This window comes from Podarcis raffonei, chromosome 13, assembly GCF_027172205.1.
Source record: "Podarcis raffonei isolate rPodRaf1 chromosome 13, rPodRaf1.pri, whole genome shotgun sequence".
Taxonomy (NCBI): Eukaryota; Metazoa; Chordata; class Lepidosauria; order Squamata; family Lacertidae; genus Podarcis; species Podarcis raffonei.
Window position 1 is genome coordinate 31,017,058 of NC_070614.1, and position 20,213 is coordinate 31,037,270.

At 41.8% G+C, this 20,213-nt stretch overlaps 3 protein-coding genes across 3 annotated transcripts; all 3 read left to right on the top strand.

Moving 5' to 3' along the window:
• Nucleotides 1–2,014: 2,014 nt before the first annotated feature.
• LOC128398674 (olfactory receptor 10A4-like) lies at nucleotides 2,015–2,806 on the top strand (the record flags this gene model as incomplete). Its single annotated transcript, XM_053359924.1, has 1 exon — nucleotides 2,015–2,806. A coding segment is annotated over one exon (792 nt), but the record flags the coding sequence as incomplete, so codon positions are not given.
• A 3,467-nt stretch (nucleotides 2,807–6,273) lies between these two features.
• LOC128398675 (olfactory receptor 10A7-like) lies at nucleotides 6,274–7,276 on the top strand. The gene is made up of 2 exons (XM_053359926.1): nucleotides 6,274–6,280; nucleotides 6,333–7,276. Exons 1-2 carry the CDS (start codon nucleotides 6,274–6,276, stop codon nucleotides 7,274–7,276), a joined length of 951 nt encoding a protein of 316 aa, XP_053215901.1.
• Nucleotides 7,277–13,413: 6,137 nt separating this feature from the next.
• LOC128400065 (olfactory receptor 10A4-like) lies at nucleotides 13,414–14,454 on the top strand. Its single transcript, XM_053362043.1, has one exon. It carries the CDS (start codon nucleotides 13,414–13,416, stop codon nucleotides 14,368–14,370), a length of 957 nt encoding a protein of 318 aa, XP_053218018.1. The 3' UTR covers nucleotides 14,371–14,454.
• Nucleotides 14,455–20,213: the final 5,759 nt, after the last annotated feature.

The following is a 20,213-nucleotide window of genomic DNA, read 5'->3' on the forward strand; positions in this document are numbered from 1 at the left end:
TATAACAGAGTTATTACAAAAATGAACCTGATCCCAACCTAGCCACCTAAATTGCCTGTACCTCAGAGATAATTTTGGAGTGATTCTTTGGTTTAACAATAAATCCGTACCTTCTTTGATGATTAGATTTCTTATACTGTTTGCAATACCAGAACCTGTACAGCATGATTAGTAGACTTCCACTTGTAGTGTATTTTTCCTTTAAAAAAACTCATACTCGGAGACTTACTGTATGGAATTTAAACAGAAAAAGGCTTTAATTCACAACAAGAATAATAAACACAAATAATATGGGAGTTGGAAATCTTCAAAGAAACAGCAAACTATGCACACACTGAACTCATCAGATGTCACAGGGTTTTCAATAAGTTGATTAGTGTACAGCTTTGACTTTCTTCAGCTTCTTAGACTTATCACAGACATGGTACAGTTTAGGTTTCAATAACTGGGGATTCTGAAACAGGTTGGTACTTTCTGTCAGGTGAGTTCTGAAAGAGTTGGGAACGATAATCTGCCAATTATCCTTCCCAACTTTTAGAAATCTCTAGAAGTTTTAGTGGCTAGGCAAGTGGGTGGTGCTGTGGTGTAAACCACTCAGCCTCCTGAGCTTGTCAATCGGAAAGTCTGTGGTTTAAACCTGCATAACAGGGTGAGCTCCTGTTGCTCTTTCCCAGCTTCTGCTAACCTAGCAGTTCGAGAGCATACCAGTGCAAGTAGATAAATAGGTACCGCTGCAGCAGGAAGGTAAATTGTGTTTCCATGTGCTCTGGCACTCGTGATGGTGTCCTGTTGCAGCAGAAGCGGTTTAGTCATGCTGGCCACATGACCTAGAAAGCTGTCTGTGGATAAACGATGACACCCTCGGCCTGAAAAGTGGGATGAGCGTGCAGCCCATAGTCACCTTTGACTGGACTTAACTATCCAGGGGTCCTTTACCTTTTACCTAGTAGACATAGAATATCAGACCAGGGAATCAGCCCTCATTCTCCTTCTAACTAGTTTGGGATTATTCTTCTCTCACTAGAAGATACATCCTCCTCCTACTTCACTGAGGTTTAAGTGGAGCATTCCCTCACAACTCCACTACTCCTATACTAAAATTCAGCTTTCCAGTTCTCGCGTTTCTGTATACTCTTAAAGACAATAACCTTTATATTTCAATCTAACTCCCAGATCAAAGACTGCCTTCTCTGGCTGTAAATATTCCTTCAGAGTAGTTTTCACACAACTCAAGAAGTACTACTGTCGACCAACCCAATGCCAGGAACTAATTTTGTGCAGCACGTATTCTGTGATATCCCTCCACTAGTAAAAATGGTATGCATAGACACCTCCAAATATGAAGTTGCTGTCTATTCTTGCTGATCCTTGTCTCCTACATCCATATGATCTAGGTAAAGGTAAAGGTACCCCTGCCCATACGGGCCAGTCTTGCCAGACTCTAGGGTTGTGCGCTCATCTCACTCTATAGGCCGGGAGCCAGCGCTGTCCGCAGACACTTCCGGGTCACGTGGCAAGCGTGACAAGCTGCATCTGGCAAGCCAGCGCAGCACACGGAACGCCGTTTATCTTCCCACTGGTAAGCGGTCCCTATTTATCTACTTGCACCCGAAGGTGCTTTCGAACTGCTAGGTTGGCAGGCGCTGGGACCGAACGACGGGAGCGCACACCGCCGCGGGGATTCGAACCGCCGACCATGCGATCAGCAAGTCCTAGGCGCTGAGGTTTTACCCACAGCGCCACCCGCGTCCCATATGATCTAGGCTACCCTTAAATTTAATTCTGATCCTCACGCTTCATGGTAGTGAAATTATTCTATGGGAGAGCCTTCTTTGCCTACATTAGGCCCCAGTCCAGCTACACTCTGGAGAGTGACAAAATTATTTATTTTATGAATACTGTAGTGATTCCTTCTTTAAACACCATAATATATACCCTAAGAAGAAGAAGTGAATAGAACATTTGGGAATCAGTTATAAAAAATTTCTCTGCACATGATCCAACCAACTGAACATTTGGCAAAACTCCCATATACTTCTTTTTGGTAAACCTTTCTTGCTTAGAAATTGGTTACACCACTATTATGGTGCCCCAGATGCTGGCACATCTGTTAACAAAGCATAAAAGCATTTCCAAAATTAGATGTGCAGCCCAGATGTATGCCTTTGCCATCCTGGGGCTGACAGAATGCTGCCTCCTGGCAGCCATGGCGTATGATCACTATGTTTCTATATGTCATCCATTGCACTACACAGTAATCATGAATCACCAAGTCTGTACAAAGTTGGCAGCTGCAGCATGGATTATTTGCTTCTTAGTACAAGTTGCTCAAACAGCATGGATCTTCAGCTTACCCTTCTGTGGCTCTCAACATATCCAGCACTTCTTTTGTGATATCCTACCAATTGTGAAGATGTCATGCACAGATACCTACAAAAATGAAATTGCTGTCATGGCAGTGACCATCTCTTTTGTCATGAGTCCATTCCTACTGATTATCCTTTCCTACACCCGTATAATTTCAACCATCCTTAAGCTTCCTTCTGCTGAGCAAAGGCGGAAAGCCTTCTCTATTTGCTCCTCACACCTCATGGTGGTGACATTATTCTTTGGGTCAGGCCTCTTCACCTACTTAATGCCCAAGTCCGAATATACTTCACGGAGTGACCAAATGAGTGCTCTTATATACACAGTTGTCACTCCAGTTTTAAATCCCATAATATATACCCTTAGAAAGAAAGAAGTGCAGAAAGCATACAAGAAAACAATTGCAAGGGTCTTCTCTCCACAAAACCCAACTAGCTGAATATCTGAAGAATGGAGTACAGAGGGGGGGAAAGTAAACACCAAAGACTTTTCTACTTATTAAGGGGGTGTAAATATTTCATTCAAATGCGGCTCGAGGCTGCATTATTGCAGGAAGCCAACCAGATCCCAACCCAATGCAACCTGGACTGTCTGTATATCAGTGATCATTTGGGAGGGATTCTTGCTTTTAACAATAAATCTACATGTGCTTGGATTATTATTTTTTTGCAGACTGTTTGCCGTACAGGAACCTGCTTTTTACATGTGTCTTACATGATTATTAAACAGCTGAGTGTGAAGCACACTCAGTAACAATGGTTTTTCTGGTTTATTGCTGTCATCCAGTTGACATCTTTTCTCAATAAATATTAAGTATTCATTTACTCACAGACCCAATTCTGACACACAGAAACTGTGTGTATGACCACGTTTTAGATTTTACTAAAATTCTCCCCTGTGGGGAGTATCTCCCACACAAACGTTACGTACCACCCAGGGCCCTACTGCCACTGCAGCCCCCAACACCCTCCTTCAGTGATGGGCTTTTGGCACTGAAAACTGTCTTTGTTTCAGCAAGTGTCATTGTGTGGCTACAACTGTGGGTGAGCTCCAGCAGCCAGTGCCTCCGCACAGCCAGGCTGAAGCTGGGAGGCCACCCCTAATAACTACAGCCAAGTTGAACTGCAACTTCCACTCCCTCCGAAGTTGGTCTTCATTTCCCTTAGATAATTATCTAGACTCATGAAGGACTGTGTATAACACAAGCCCTTGTATAGTGTTCTGGATGCAGCTGTTGGTAAGCATACAATGCACTGCACGACCCACTCCATTCATGTTGTTCTAATCAAACATGGCTATCAAGTCTTTTTTATCCATCCATTTATTTATTTCATAAAATTTATATACTGCCCCTTTTACCCACAGGAAATTAAATGGGTGAAATTTAGATTACATTGAAAAGCTGTATTACTTTAAAAATGTGAGGTTTCTGGAAGTAATTGTAATTTATTGCATCACCCAAGGATTAAATGCATTTATTTATTTTTTGTTGCCTATTATTACCCCCATGGATTAGTTAGCAGAAAATTCCCAAACGTATTCCTTAAAAATTCAGTTGCATCAAGAATGAGATCACATATATGAAAATATCTTTGTTTGGTGCATCATTGTGCACTGCCCTGACGCACGAAACAGCAGTTACTTCTTTTGCAAAGTAAGATTTTTTGGGAGTAAGGTATGACTGTTACATCTAAATCAAAGAACTTTTGATTACGTTTGACTGTGTGTTTTAATTCTGGTATGTGTGTGTCTGTGTAATGAAGAGAGACGCTTTTATAGCTAGATATTGTTAGGAGAATCTCAACTGTGAGATATTCTATCATCTATCTATCTATATCTATCATCTATCTATCTATCTATCTATCATCTATCTATCTATATCTATCTATCATCTATCTATCTTCATTTTTATTTTACAACCAAGGAAATTCAAGACATGAAAGAAATGAAGAAATAAAGAAATATAAATGATTCAAATCTAGCTAGTGTGTGTTTTTCAGTGTTTTACCTTACTCTACCTACAAAGCCACAGATCACAGTGAAGATAAGTTCCAGCGCTCATAGCATTCAAGCAATGGGACTTCAGTTTCATTTTCTGATCACATGTCCCCCCCTCCCCCAGTGTGCTCCATAAGGTCACTGAACCTCCTAGAGCAGATTTTGAGGGTGTGTGGGTGCTTCAGGAGAATCTAAGTTCCCATGCAAAAGTGGAATCTCTTCAGTGAGTGGAACAGAAATTTTGAGTACAACCCATTGTACCTGGGTGCTTTCCATTTCATGGCTAATAGGAAGTTGCAGTTTGAAGACTGCTTCACCAAACAGATCAGCTGATACTGAAGCACACTGTGCTTCAGTACATGGGTGGGAGATCTGTGGGTGGCCCCCAGGTATTAGTGGAATCTGAGTTCCATTGCCCCTGGCTGACATGGAAAATAGTCCACTAACAGTTGGAAAACCACAAGTTCTTCATCCCAGCCTTAAAAGCTTTGATGCAAGGGGACAAAGAAATTAATCTGTGACTTAAAAAATAATCTACATGAATGAGTTCTGGCAGCATCAGTAATAACAATGTTATGGTACTGAACATGTGATGGCTTTTTTAAAAGTGTTGTGCTTTGCTGAGATATAATGTGGCTATGTACAGTGATAAAACACAACTGGTGATAACCTTAAACCAAATGCATGTACAACTGGAACAAGTTTACTCTCTTATGCTTTTTTAGGAATTCATATAAGTCATCAGAAGCATTGGTGAATTGTTGACCATGAACAATTATGGACACTCTTCCTTAATTCATAGTAAAATGAAAAAAGTTAAGAAAATCAACTTGTGCATATCTGTGTGCTTCCTATTGTACATTTCTGAATAAGCATAAATAATTTACAGTATTTTTTGTGTGTGTGCTTATCAGCAGCTCTTCTAGACACTTACACACTTCAAGTACTGATGGTATATGATTGCCACATGTGTATGGGGAAAACATGTCAAAATTTTGGCAATTCGAGACACTTTTTCCATTGCATATTTCTGATATGCTCTCCATGACCCTGTTGACTGGAGATAAGGCCAAGGTATTTAAAGACTTTAACTTGTTTGATCAACTGATTTTCCATATACCATCAGTGGGCCCTATAGATTCTTGGAAACACCATGACTTTAGTTTTCTTATAATTCACAGCCAGCTGTTCTCTTTGGCAGTATCCTGAGGATGCCCTCACCAAGCTTTTTAGGCCCACTTTTGTTTGAGATAGAAGTACTGCATCATTTGCATATAAGAATATAGAGATGGCTTTTGTGGCTACTTTAGGGGCATGATCAGATGTCAAACTCCAGACAATATCATTTATATATAAATTAAACAATGTGGGCGATAGGATACAACCTTGCTTAACTCCCTTTGTGGCTGGTACGAATCCTGTGAGCTGCCCATTTGTAGAGCAATGCACTTTCAACACAGTGTTTTTATATTGCCATTTAATCCAGAACAATAATCTTTTATCTATACTTGAAGAGTTCAATTTACTTCACAGTCTTACTTGAGAGATTGAATCGAATGAAGCTTTCAGATAAATGAAATCTGCATTCAGCACACTACCTTTCAGGGGGGAAAGCCCATTAATTAAGAACTCCAAACTCTGAGAAGAAATTTGTAAAAATGTGGTATAATTTTTGCCTCCAGACCAATCACATTCAAGAAATTTTCAATGGCTGCTAGTCATAATGGCTTTATCTTATTTCCATTGTCACAGACAGTAATCCTCATTTGGGGAGAGAGCTATTGCATTAATGTCCTGTTTGAGGGTTTCTTGTAGGCTTCTGTTTTGCCATGGTGAGAATAGGATTATGCACTAGATGGGCCTTTTGGATGCTCCAGCTAGCTCTACTATAATTACCTAATTTGATTAATGATCTGTATATGTCTTTTCCTTTTCCATACAGGATAAGCATTCTATGGAAAAACTAGGTGAGAACCAGACCAATCTGAATGAGTTCATTCTGGAGGGGTTTTCATATCTTGCTGAACTGCAAATCTTGCTGTTTTTTGTTTTTCTGGTGACATACATAATCACCTTGCTGGGAAACATGCTCATTATTCTGCTCATAAAACTCAACCCTTCTCTTCAGACTCCCATGTACTTCTTCTTAGTGAACCTATCATTCTTAGAAATGTGTTACACCACTAGTGTGGTGCCCCAGATGCTGGTACATCTGTTAACAGAGCATAAAAGGATATCCCTAGCAAGATGTGCAGCCCAGATGTATGCCTTCGCCATGCTGGGGCTGACAGAATGTTGCCTCTTGGCAGCTATGGCATATGACCGCTATGTTGCCATATGCCACCCATTGCATTACACAATAATCATGAACCGCCGGGTATGTGTACAGCTTGCAGCTGCATCATGGATTTCTTGCATCTCAGTAGAAATTGCTCAAACAGCATGGAACTTCAGTTTACCCTTCTGTGGTTCTAAACACATCCAGCACTTCTTCTGCGATATCCTACCAGTGGTGAAAATGGCATGCACAGACACCACTAAAAATGAGATTGTTGTCATGGCAGTGTCTATGATTTTCATCATGAGTCCTTTCCTGCTAATCATCATCTCCTACATCTGTATAATTTCAACCATCCTCAAACTTCCTTCTGCTAAGGGAAGGAGAAAAGCCTTCTCCACTTGCTCCTCACACCTCATGGTGGTGACACTATTTTTTGGGACAGCCATCTTCACCTACTTAATACCCAAGTCCAGCTACACTCCACGAAGTGACCAAATGATTTCTCTTATGTACACAGTTGTCAGTCCATTTTTGAACCCCATAATATATACCCTAAGAAATAAAGAAGTGAAGGGAGCATTTAAGAAGACAGTTTCACGGTTGTTCTCTGTACAGAACCCAACAAATTGAAAATATGAACCATGGAGTATGGCAACAAGAAAAATCAATAAACACAGAACATATCATTGGTTATTAAGGGGCTGTAAGTATATTGTTAAGGTCTAACTCCTAACAGAGTTACTACAAAAACGAACCTGATTCCAACCTAGCAACCTAAATTGCCTGTACCTTAGCAATAATTTTGCAGTGATTGGTTGGTTTAACCATAAATCTGCACCTTCTTTGATGATTAGTTTTCTTATACTGTTTGCTATACCAGAACCTGTACTTGTAGTGTCTTTTTCCCCTTTAAAAAAACCTCATACTTGGAGACTAACTGTATGAAATTTAAACAGAAAAAGGATTTCATTCACAACAAGAATGGTAAACAGAAATACCATGGGATTTGGAAATTTTCAAAGAAACAGCAAACTATATACACACTGAACTCATCAGATGTCAAAGGCTTTTCAGTAAGTTGGTAGGTGTACAGCTTTGATTTTCTTCAGTTACTTAAACTAATCACAGGCGTGGTACAGTTTAGCTTTCAATAACTTGGGATTCTGAAACAGGCTGGTACTTTCTGTCAGGTGAGTTCTAATCTGCCAATTATCCTTCATATTCCCAACCTTTAGAGATCTCTAGTAGACTTAGTGGTTAGGCATGTGGGTGGAACTGTGGTCTAAACCACTGAGCCTCTTGGGCTTGTCAATGAGAAGATCTGCAGCTTGAATCCACACAACAATGTGAGCTCCCATTGCTCTGTCCCAGCTTCTGCTAACCTAGCAGTGCTAGAGTGTACCACTACAAGTAGATAAATAGGTACCGCTGCAGCAGGAAGGTAAATGGTGTTTCCATCCACTCTTGCACTCATCACAGTGTCACATTGAGACATAAGCACTTTAGTCATGCTGGCCAAATGACCTGGAAAGCTGTCTGTGAACAGACGGCAACTCCATCGGCCTGAAAAGCGAGATGAACGCCCCCCCCCCCACATTGACTGAACTTAACCATCCAGGGGTCTTTGACCTTTTACCTAGTAGATTTAGTATATCAGACGAGGGAATCATCACTCATTCCACTTCTAACTGTAACAAAATAAAACAATTCCTTCCAGTAGCACCTTAGAGACCAACAAAGTTTGTTATTGGTATGAGCTTTCATGTTCATGCACACTACTTCAGATACATCTTTAGATACTTCTAATTGGTTTGGGATTATTCTTCTCTCACCAGAAGATACATCCTCGTCCTACTGAACTGAGGTTTAAGTGGAGCATTCCCTCACAACTCCATTACTCCTATACTAAAATTCAGCTTTCCAGTTCTCACATTTCTGTATACTCTTAAAAGACAATAACCACTATCTTTCAATCTAACTCCCAGATCAGAGACTGCCTTCTCTGGCTTCTCTAAATATTCCTTCATTGTGGTTTTCACACAACTCAGGGGTACTACTGTTGACCAGCCCAATGCCAGGAACTAATTCTGTGTAACACTTATTCTGTGATATCCCACCACTAGTGAAAATGTTGTGCATAGACACCTCCAAATATGAAATTGCTGTTCATTCTTGCTGATCATTGTCTCCTACATCCATATGATTTGGGCTACCCTTAAATTTCATTCTGCTCCTGACACTTCATGATAGTGAAATTATTCTATGGGGCAGCCTTTTGTGTCTACATTAGGCCCCAATCCAGCTGCACTCCAGAGAGTGACAAAATTATTTATTTTATGAAAACTGTAGTGACTCCTTCTTTAAACCCCATAATATATACCCTAAGAAAAAAGCAGGGAAGGGAGCATTTGAGAATCAGATATAAAATTCTCTGCACATGATCCAATCAACTGAACATTTGGCAACAAAGAAATCACAGTAAAATAGGATGCCCCTATTCTCATCAGAAAAAATGTTGATAGGTATGAAATCATGACTGTTGATTAAGGGACTAACTATACTGTTAAGCACTAACTCATAACAAAGTTATCACAAAAAGCCTTTCTGATTTTATGAAGTTAAAAGAAAAAAAGTTTTATATTTGTAATTTCATTGAAATTAAGATATTTGAAAACTCTTTTTAATAAATATTAATTATACATTTAATCATAGGCATGTGTCTGATCATCTAAAGAAGAGCGGTAAACTGTTTCTGGATGGCACAAGTTTACACGAAGGCTGAATGTTTCATATAATATTCCTGGTGTAGAAAGACAGATAGCTGGGTGAACACCTCATTTTCTATTGCAGAGGTTAATTGGTCTTATCACCTATATAAACCCACCACTAGGGATGAAAGAGAAATTTTATCCATGTACCAGATAATCACAAACTGACTGAATTACTTTCTGGAATAATACAAAAACTGTAACATAGCCATCCTTGAAGTTTGTTCCTCAATTTCATGATGACTTGTTGAAGCACAGTAAGGTATAAAAGATCTACATAAAATGCAGATATTAGCAAAAACAACATACAAACATGTATTGTATACCAGAAAATTGTTTTACAAAATGTTGCATAACAGGAAATACTCATATTAAAATGCTGATGAATTTTCATGAATAGTTAAAAAATGCAAGCTGATGGGAACTTAAGTTTGAGGGGGAGGGGATGAGAAAATTTGAGGAACTGAAATTATCAGATTTGCCAACCCTACCAACACCACCCCTCTGTCATCTGAAAGACCACCTGCAAATACAAGTAGTGCAGTCTAGAGACCTTCTAATATTCTCTTTGTGATTACTAGGCTATTGTTTCTTGTGCATCCCTTCAGTATTCTATTGCTGATTTTACAGCTTTACTTTGGATGATTTTGTTGTCTTGCCTGCAATACAGATGATAAAATATTAAAGAGCTCAGTAAGCTTGCACAACTCTTTTCCATTTCATGTTTTGATTTATTTAAATATAAGCACATATCAGATTGTTCAAATTAATACCAAGACTATATCTGGAAGGGGGCTCAAAGGATTGTTACTTTGTTTTGCTTATTGCAGGAGTGAGCAAAACTTTTCAGCCCAAGGCCACTTTCCCTTTTAGATAGCCTTCTGGAGACTGTAGGCCTGTGATGGGGAGGACCCTATTCACATGTTTCTCTCCATATATAAGGCTAATTCATGGACCTTGGTTGGACCACACTACCTGGCTTAATCCTTGATTTTGAACTGGAGAGTCAATTGCATACAATGCGACATGTCAGCAGCTGTTCATACATAGGTCAAACTTAAGATTCACAAAATGTTTAGGGGTATGCATAACCCTGCATCCTCCCAGAAAAAAAGGACTGGCACTCTCTACAATTTTGTGCTATGCCATTTCCCCACAGCAGCCATTTTTGTGTTACATCACACTCCCCCCGCCCCCCATGACAACTATGTTATAGCTTGGCACTCTCTCCAAATTTAAATGTGCTGTCTGGTTTAAAAAGATTGTGTCAACCCCTGATATAAAGGCAAAAAGCAAGCTATCCTTTGGCCTCAGTACTGTCTTGAATTGTTCCTTTCCTTAGCACTCTCTAGTGCTACTTTGACACCTCTACCTGAAGTTCCTTAGTTTCTCCATATAGTTAAAGGAAATCTTGTGCAACTTTCCTTAGATCTTGAATGCTCAGATGGATGAAGAGTCCTGTGAAACTCAGAAATGTGCACAGCACACTGAAAACAATGGATGGTATCAGGAGTGCCATCTATGTGGGGCCATGGGAGCCGAGGCCCCATGAAAATTTTCAAGGAGGGGTCGGGTCCCCTCATTATTCCACAGCCCACACAGTGGAATGAAGCCTGATGGGGCCCATCACACCCTCAGAAAGGACAGACAGGGCCTGCTGCGGCTGTGATGGGTTCTGTCAGGCCCTCCCACTGCAGCAACAGACTTTGGGAAGACCTGACAGAGCCCATCACAGCCACAGCAGGCCCGGTTGAGCCTTTCTGAGGGCACGACGGGCCCCATCGGGCTTCCTTCCGCCATGCGATATCATGTGTGAGGCGCACATGAAATCAAACACATGCAGTGGGCACCCACAATGTTGGGTGGAAGCGGCCGCACCTGTATGGCATTCAAACTGTTGGTTGTTTTACCAACTTCATTCATTTTATTTTAATCAATCCAACATGGTTTACAAATGCTGAAAGCCCCCCCCCCCGACTATTTTCCTGCACATTTTTTTTTTCAGATGGGTGAATTTTTAATTGTATGGATAAACTGTCTTAAATGCCTTAAAATGTTGGGATTTATGTAAGCCATTTGTAATTTCTCACATCTCTAGAGGTAACTTCTTTTCACGCACTTATTTCATCATTTATATTTACTGTGTAAATATTTTGCAACTTCTCTAGACCCCAATGATTAATTAGTGGAACATTCCCAAAAGCTTTTCTAAAGAATTTAGTTACATCAAGGATGGGAAGATATAAATTAACATGTATTTGTTTGCAGCATCGCAGTGTGCTGCTTCAAAGGAAGAAAGAGTGGTTATTTCTTGCGTAAAGTAAGAATAAGGTAGGTTTGTTACATCTCAATGACAGGGGTTCTGTCTAATTTGTGGGTTAAGAAGATCTGGACTCTTCTTTAATTTGTAGTAAAATGAAAAGAGTTAAGAGAATCAACTTGTGCATATCTGTGTGCTTCCTATTGCACACTTCTGACTAAGCATAAATAATTTATAGTATTTTTTGTGTGCTTATCAGCAGCTCTTCTGGATTATTTTTATTTGAGGTGGTATTCAATCACATACAGGAAAAATCAAGTTGCACAATTATAGTTGATTGGGAGGTATGGACAACAAACTGATCCAAGGTGAGTGCCTGTCCAAATCTGAGCCCCATGTAATAACTGTGCTAGGGGTTTAGCTTTAAACTGAGGAAATGGTGTGAGTGGAATGGCTTAGTCCTCATCCCCCAATACTACAACTCCTGTCTAAGGCGACACTCCTCTCCATCACTGCTTTTGGAGTGGTGGTGGTGTGAGACATAGGAAGATTAATTTAGGATTAGGGTTAGTGATCTTGTGCAACATTTGGAGTTTGGCTCTCAGTTTGCAGTACAGTTGGTTCCTTTTTAATAATAATAATAATAATAATAATAATAATAATAATAATTTATATTATTTCATGTAAAACTACAGATGCTTCGGAGATACAAAAGCAAACAATGGTTTGCCCATTTCACATCATATGATCCACAACTTAAGAAAGAAAATGTTGCTAAAAATAATGATATGAATAATAAGATCAAGATTCCATGGATGTGCAACAAAGCAGTCAATAACAAGTCCTGGAACACAATTATATCCATATGCAGTCATATTTTGCAGGAACCTGCCAGCTATAAGTTTGTCTTTTTATACAATGGCCACCATTTACCTTTACCTTTACCCCTTTAAACTCATAAAGAATGGATGAGGTTTTTTCCAGATAATGAAAAAAATTAAACCTTGTTAAAGCAAGTATCAAGGGGAAAGGCCAAGCACACAGGCTTGCCCTTGCGATTGAGGGGGCAGGCTCCATGCAATGTGCTCACGTCACACGCACACACCACACAGCTTGCACACATGGCATGAGCATGTCACTGTGGGATATTCAGGGGGCATGGCCCCCTTATTAATTTTTTTTTGGGGGGAGACCCAAGGTCCCTCGGTTCCCACTAGCTGGCGCTCCTGAAAAAGGCTGAGTTAGGCCTCCGTCTCTGTGTAATGGCTAGTTGAGTGATGGCAAACAAATACATTATATGGTGTTTACACATAAGGTCTGGATTGAGAGGAAATGCTAAGCCATTAAAGAGATTAATTTACCATAGTGCTGCAGCAAGCAAAACAATAACAGAGGAACAAAGTGTTTGCAATTTCCTCCTTGGAATCCTCCACACTTGCCCATTTCTGAAATCTTCCATCTCAAGTGCCTTCTCAAAGTTAAGTCAAATGATATTACGCTGACCATGGCAAAAAAATTCTCAGAGGTAATAAGAAAAAGAAATCAACATGCTCTGGATAAAACATAGTAACTGTCTTGGTATCTTTTCTTTGTATCTCTCCTGCATTTTGCTTCTGAATTTTTTTTGTGGGTCTTTGGACTGTAATAAAACAATGTATTTGAGTAACTATACTATACTTATTTGATCTAATTAATGCCCAGTATCAATCTATTCCTCTTCCATATAGGATATCCATTCTATGGAAGACATAGGAGAGAACCAGACCAAACCTAATGAATTCATCCTTGTAGGGTTTTCAGACTTAGCTGGACTGCAAATCTTGCTGTTTTTCATTTTTCTGGCAACATACATGATCACCTTAGTTGGGAACCTGCTCATAATTCTGCTTGTAAAACTCAACCCTTCTCTTCAGACGCCAATGTATTTCTTCCTGGTGAACCTATCATTCTTAGAAATGTGTTACACCACAAGTGTGGTGCCCCAGATGCTGATACATTTGTTAACAGAGCATAAAAGCATTTCTAAAGCTGGATGTGCAGCCCAGATGTATGTCTTCACCATCTTGGGGCTGACAGAATGCTGCCTTCTGGCAGCCATGGCATATGATCGCTATGTTGCCATATCTCATCCTTTGCATTACACAGTCATCATGAACCACCAAGTATGTACACAGCTGGCAGCCGCATCATGGATTATTGGCATTTCAGTGGAAGTTGCTCAAACAACATGGATCTTCAGCTTACCATTTTGTGGTTCTAAACGCATTCAGCACTTTTTCTGCGATATCCCACCACTGGTGAAAATGGCATGCACAGACACCACTAAAAATGAAATTGTTGTCATGACAGTGTCTGTCCTTTTCATTATGAGTCCATTCCTGCTGATCATCCTCTCCTATATCCGTATAATTTCAACCATTCTCAGACTTCCTTCTGCAGAGGGAAGGAGGAAAGCATTTTCCACTTGCTCCTCACACATCACAGTAGTGACATTATTCTATGGGACAGCCCTTTTTGCCTACTTAAGGCCCAAGTCCAGCTACACTCCGGAGAGTGACAAGATGATTTCTCTTATGTACACTGTTGTGACACCTGCTTTAAACCCCATAATATATACCCTAAGAAATAAAGAAGTAAAAGGAGCATTTAAGAAGACAGTTACAAGAATCTTCTCTGCCCAAGACTCAACTAATTGAACGTTTGAGTAACTGGGTAGGGAGAGTTGTTTTAAGCCCTAACAGTTTACTCATTGTTCACAGAATGCCATTCTTATTTTAAAAATTTGAAAAAAGTTTGAAAGTTGTAACATGAAAATAAAATATTTGAAAACTCTTGTTAATAGATATATACACTCATAGTCTGTGTGTCTGAACAATTGTAGAGGAGTATTAAACTGTTTCTGAATGGCACAATATTACATGAAGGTTGGCTCAAGCCAACTCTCTGACATGCTCATTCTGTATTGTGAAGGCGTTTTTACTTTTTATTTTTGCATGAAAAAAGTTTCATGTATATAAATCCACTACTGGAGGTACAGGAGAAATTTAGTTCAGTTGGCAAATAAGGTGTTGAAAAAAAACAAAGGACTTGGATGGTTGTACTTTAATTGATAATAAAATGTTTGAAAACTTTGGTTAATAAATATTTAAGATATATTTACTCATAGACCTAGTTCGGACAGACAGTATTGTGTCGTGAGCTATTTCTGAATGGCACCTTTTCAGATTGGTATAAGGTTTGATGATCCTTACAAATATTCCTTGAACAAGGGGGGGGGGGGACACACATTTTTGCTAGGAGTGTACACACTTAACCTTTTCTCAGACATATTCATTGTGGAAGGTTTTTTTGTCTGTCTGTTTGTTTGTTTTTGAAGAAGAAGAAGAAGAAGAAGAAGAAGAAGAAGAAGAACCTGCAATTCGTCATCTGTAGCACCACCAGAAGGTAGAAGTGATACAGTCCAGCTAAAGGTTTACTTCTTAATATTCTCTTTGTGAGAACTCGACTACAATTTATGATGCCTGTTCACAGTTATCTATACCTGCATGTTACGACTTTGCTTTGGAAAGCTGCATTGTCTTTCCCTGTGATATAGAATGTCTTCTGATAGATTTATTGCTTTATTGATTGGCGCCCAGCCACGTTCCCCTGCGGGCCTCTGCAGCTTCTGTTTACGCAGTGTGGCTTTGGAGCGGTCGTAAAGCAATTAGCAGAATTACACAGCGTCTGTGTGTCGAAAGGGCAGTAAATAAGTCCAGACGTTTCTTCTATCCTAATATCTCTTTATTGGGAACAAAATAGTGTATTTACAAACTCCAATTTCCATCTGATTCAAGCTGCATTTTCTCTGCGTCCTTCTCTCTCAGCTTGCAGCGATGCAACAAACTGCTTTCGCTTTCTACTCAGCTCACAGCATTCCAAGCTGCTTTCGTCACATCCTGGTGTACTTCCCTTGTACGCGCCTCCTCTCAGGCTTGAGGCACAGAAGGTTAACCCTTCACTACACCCAACTACACTCTTGTCTCACGCCTGAGGGGAGAAGCGACCCTTGGTCGTCCCAAACCCAGACCTTCGCAAAACTCCCCATGTCTTTGGAAGGTGAGTGGCTTCGTGAACCCATCAGCTAGGTTCTTGGCAGAGGGACAATACTTCAGCGCAACTAATCCCTCCTGAACACTCTGGCACACATTCCGAAAGCGAATGTCTAGGTGTTTAGTTCTAGCCTTGAACTGACCTGACTGCCAAACGCAGGCATGGTTGATTGTCCTTGAAAACACGTATCGGTTGACAATCCACTTCGCAGAGTTCCTGCACTAAGCAAGCATAGAACTCTACTTCTCTGCACACCTCTGAAAGAGCACTAAACTCAACCTCAGTGGATGAGAGCGCTATAAGACTTTGCTTCTTGGACCTCCATCCAACTACTGAGTTCCCAAACTTCACCACTAGACCAGACACAGACTTGCTATCCTCAAGATTAGCCCAATCCGAGTCCACAAAACAAGTGAGTTTGACTTCTCCTTGTGCTGGCAACCTAAGACAAAAGTCTTTTGTTTCCTGCAAATACCTCAGAACTCTCTTGATGCCATTCCAGGCTTGCACACTAGGGTTTGAAGCTTCCCTGCTGAGCAGATTGACAGCAAACGCTATATCAGGTCTGCTCCACTGGGATAAGTACAACAAACTCCCTAGGGCTGACTGAAACACTTCTACTTGCTGGCTGTCCTTCACAAAACTAGTCTCTATAGGACTTCTCACTCCTGCATTTTCTGAAGCAATTGCTCGATTTTGCCTTTCTGGCTGAGCAAGAAGCTTCCATCCTGTGCACACTCAACATTAACACCTAGGTAGGTTTTGACAGCACCAAGCTGTTTAAGCTTGAACCGTTTACCTAGCTCTTTGGCAAACTTCTCTGCCTGTTCATCTGTCTCTGAAAAGAATAACAAGTCATCAACCCAAATCTGCAAATACTCTTGTGTTGCACCTGAACCTCTCAAATAAAAGCAACTATCAGCAACACTTCTCCTGAAACCTAGCTCTTCTAAGGCTTCATTCAGGCACACGTTCCAGTTTCTAGCAGATTGACGCAATCCGTAGATGGATTTGTGCAATCTCCACACAACATCCTGCCTTAAGTTCTCAAACCCTGGAGGAGGAATCATGTATAGCTCCTCCTGGAGATCTGAGTTAAGGTAGGCAACATCCACATCAAAGTAGTTTACCTTCCAGCCTCTCTGTGCTGCACAAGCTAAAAGCGTTCTCAGAGTCTCCGCTCGTGACGTTGGCAAATACACCTCCGTGAAGTGTATTCCCCTTCTCTGAGTGAATCCTCGAGCAACTAACCTGGCTTTATACTGTGGATCTCCAATGTCAGTGGGTTTCAAGCGGTAAACCCACCTGCAACTCACAGCCTGCTTTCCTGGTGGCAACTCTGTGAGTGAGAACACACCTAGGTCTTCCATGGACTTCATCTCTTTGTCCATTGCTCTGTGCCATTTATCTGCTTCTTCCTCAGGTAAACTCTGGATATCCTTGAAGGATTCAGGTTCACATCTGGCTGAACCTACCCAGACGCCTGAAGCATCATACCGATCAGGAGGCCTCCTTGTCCTCGCTGACCTCCTCAGTGTGAATCCTGGTGACCCTGCTGCTTCACTGGGTCCAGCTAAATCATCCTCAACTTCAGTGTCTTCCCCCTCTGACCTGATGTGCCTCTTGGGCCTTACAGCTGGTCCAGCAGGTGAAGAAGGCTCACTCTTTGGCTCAAACTTGACACTTGCCTGAGGAGGTGTTCTAGGTTCCCCCCTCTGAGGGATCCTGAGCTGTCCCTGCCTTGGACTCTGTCCCTGTGGCGGACCTTGTTGCTCTGGACCGTGGTCCCCAGCAACAAGTTCCTCTTCCTCCTCAACGTCTGAGTCATAGAACGGCTGTGGAATCAGGTCTGGATTAGTGTGCAGATGCTTCCAAGCAGCTTGCTCACAGAATTCAGCGCTATTGCTGATAACCAACCTTGACTGGTTTCCACTTGGGTACGCAAACCGCCAGGCCTTTGAGCCAGGCTCATACCCTACAAAAATCATTCTTTTAGATCTTGGCTCACCTTTCTTGCGTAGAGCCTTTGGAATAAGCACCCAAGCCTCACAACCAAACACATGAAGGTAGTGTACCTTGGGCTTCTTTCCATGCAGCAAGAAATACGGCATATTTCCTACACTAGAGTTGTACACTCTGTTCTGCGTATGCACCACAAATCTCCAAGCCTCCAACCAATACTTTTGGGGTAGTCCTGCGTCCCACAGGATTGTAGACACAGCTTCCTGCACCGTTCTGTTCCGTCTCTCTGTGACCCCATTCTGTTGTGGAGAGTAAGGAGTGGTCGATCGGTGGCTAATCCCCTTCTCCCTAAAGAAATCCTGTAAAGCAGAACCAGTGAACTCGGAACCTCTATCACTTTGAAAGCCACGAACTTTGGTGGAAAAGGTTACCTCAACTGCGGTGATCCAATCCCTGATCATTTTAGCCACCTCCCCTTTAGTTTTCAGGGCAAAGGTCCAAGCAGACCTCGAGAAATCATCAATCAGAAGCAGAGAATACTTTGATCCTCCCAGTGACTCAACTGACATGGGTCCACACAGATCTGCATGAATTAATTCAAAGGGTTGTGTGGTCTGTCTCTCTGACTTTGGATAGGAGCATGTCACAATTTTTGCCTGTTTACATGCATTGCAATCTAAAAATTTGTCACAAACATTAAATTTGCACCCTTGTGTCAGCTCTGGTGCTTTCTGAAGATATCTCCAATTCAAATGGGCGAAGCGTCGGTACCAAATATGTGAACAACCATGGTGAGGCGCTACATTCACACATTGGCCCTTCGCTTCTTTGGTGTCATCCTCTTCTGTAGAAAAAGGCACATTTACAGCAAACAAATTGCCTTTAGACTGCACTGTGTACACGTGTTTCCCATCCTTGGAAAAACTCACATTTTGTACCTGCAAAAGAGACATGATAACCATCAGTGAGTAAATCATGCACACTTAATAAACAGTTAAACCGGGCACTGCATAAGCTTTGACTTCATGCTTAAGAAAGGGACAAAAGAAAAAGCCTGTCTCAGTTAGTCTTTTTCTGCTTCCATCCGCAATCGTCACAAATTTCTCGGTTTTTACTGTCCTGCAATTTCTCAAAAGACCACTAGATGGCACCAGCATATTTGTCGCTCCTGAGTCGATTATTACAGTGAAAAAGTCTTGTTGTTTACATTCCTGGGTCTCCATGGCAACATTCCCCCTCTCACTGCCCCCCCCCGACAGGGGCCTGCGCAGGCGTCCTTCACGTTTGCCATTGACGCTGCCAGGTGGAAATATGATGCTTTGTCTTTGATGCATTGTCTCCACGTCCGGTGCCTTTGGAAGCTTTCCCACGCTTCTGCTGCTGAGAAGCGGAGCTTATCTGCCTTCCTGGCAGCTGCTGCATTCCTCTCCGACTGTCCTTGGGCTCCTGTGCTTCCATTGGGCAGTTACGGATAAGATGTGTGTGACTGCCACAGCGAAAACATCTCTTGCTAGAGGCAAAAGCTTTCACAGTCTGCTCACTGTGCCCTGCTGCCCCCCCACTTCTTCTAGGGGTACAGCCTGTAGGCTCTCTAGCAGCCCCTTTCCGTCTTATCTCTTCATCAATCAAGCGTCCAGAGATATAATCCAAAGTAAGGTCCTGAATCGGCATAGTCTCCATCGTGAGAACCAGGTTCTCATAGCTCTTGTCCAAAGAGCTCAGCAAAGCATAAGCTTTTAATTCCTCAGGAAAAGGGACGTTGAGCAAACGCAGCTTGCTGAAGACAGACAGCACCTGTGCAATGTGCTCACGTATCGGTTCCCCTGGGGCCAGCCTTTTCTCAAACAAGGCACGCAACACATGCACCTTGGCCCCTGCTGTTGTGCGTTGGTGGATTCTTTGCAACGCAGTCCAAATCTGGTGGCAGGTCCTCAAACCGTCAATGTGAGGCAACTGATTAGCCTCAAGTGCCATGACTATGTGGGACATGGCCTTCTGATCTTTCTTGGCTGCAGCAGCTGCACGCTGTTGATCAGCAGCCCCTGCCCCTTGGGCAGCCACAAAGGGGTCCTGCTGCGTGCACTCCCAAAGCTGCTTCCCTCCCAGCCAAAAGTACATTCTTTTCTGCCAATCATCCCAGTTACTCCCATTGAGTCTTTCAAAGGGGATATTGAAACTCTCAAAGACTTGTCCCTGGGGCTGAGCCATTGCCTCCCTTCCCTTCTGTTGGCCTTTTGCAAGAGCAGCCGATAATACTCACTCCACAGCCAAACCGGGCACTCCGGACGACGTGGCTCCCAGCTCCCTCTCCGTCAGCCTCCTCCGATCTGCCCTCTGCTCTCTTTGAAGCCTTGGCAGTCGATCAAGCTGACGTTCAGTCTTTTAAAGTCTTCCAAAGCCCTTTCTCACACTCTTGGCGTTGACCCATAACCTCCTCCGATAGATTTATTGCTTTATTGATTGGTGCCCAGCCACACTTCCCCTG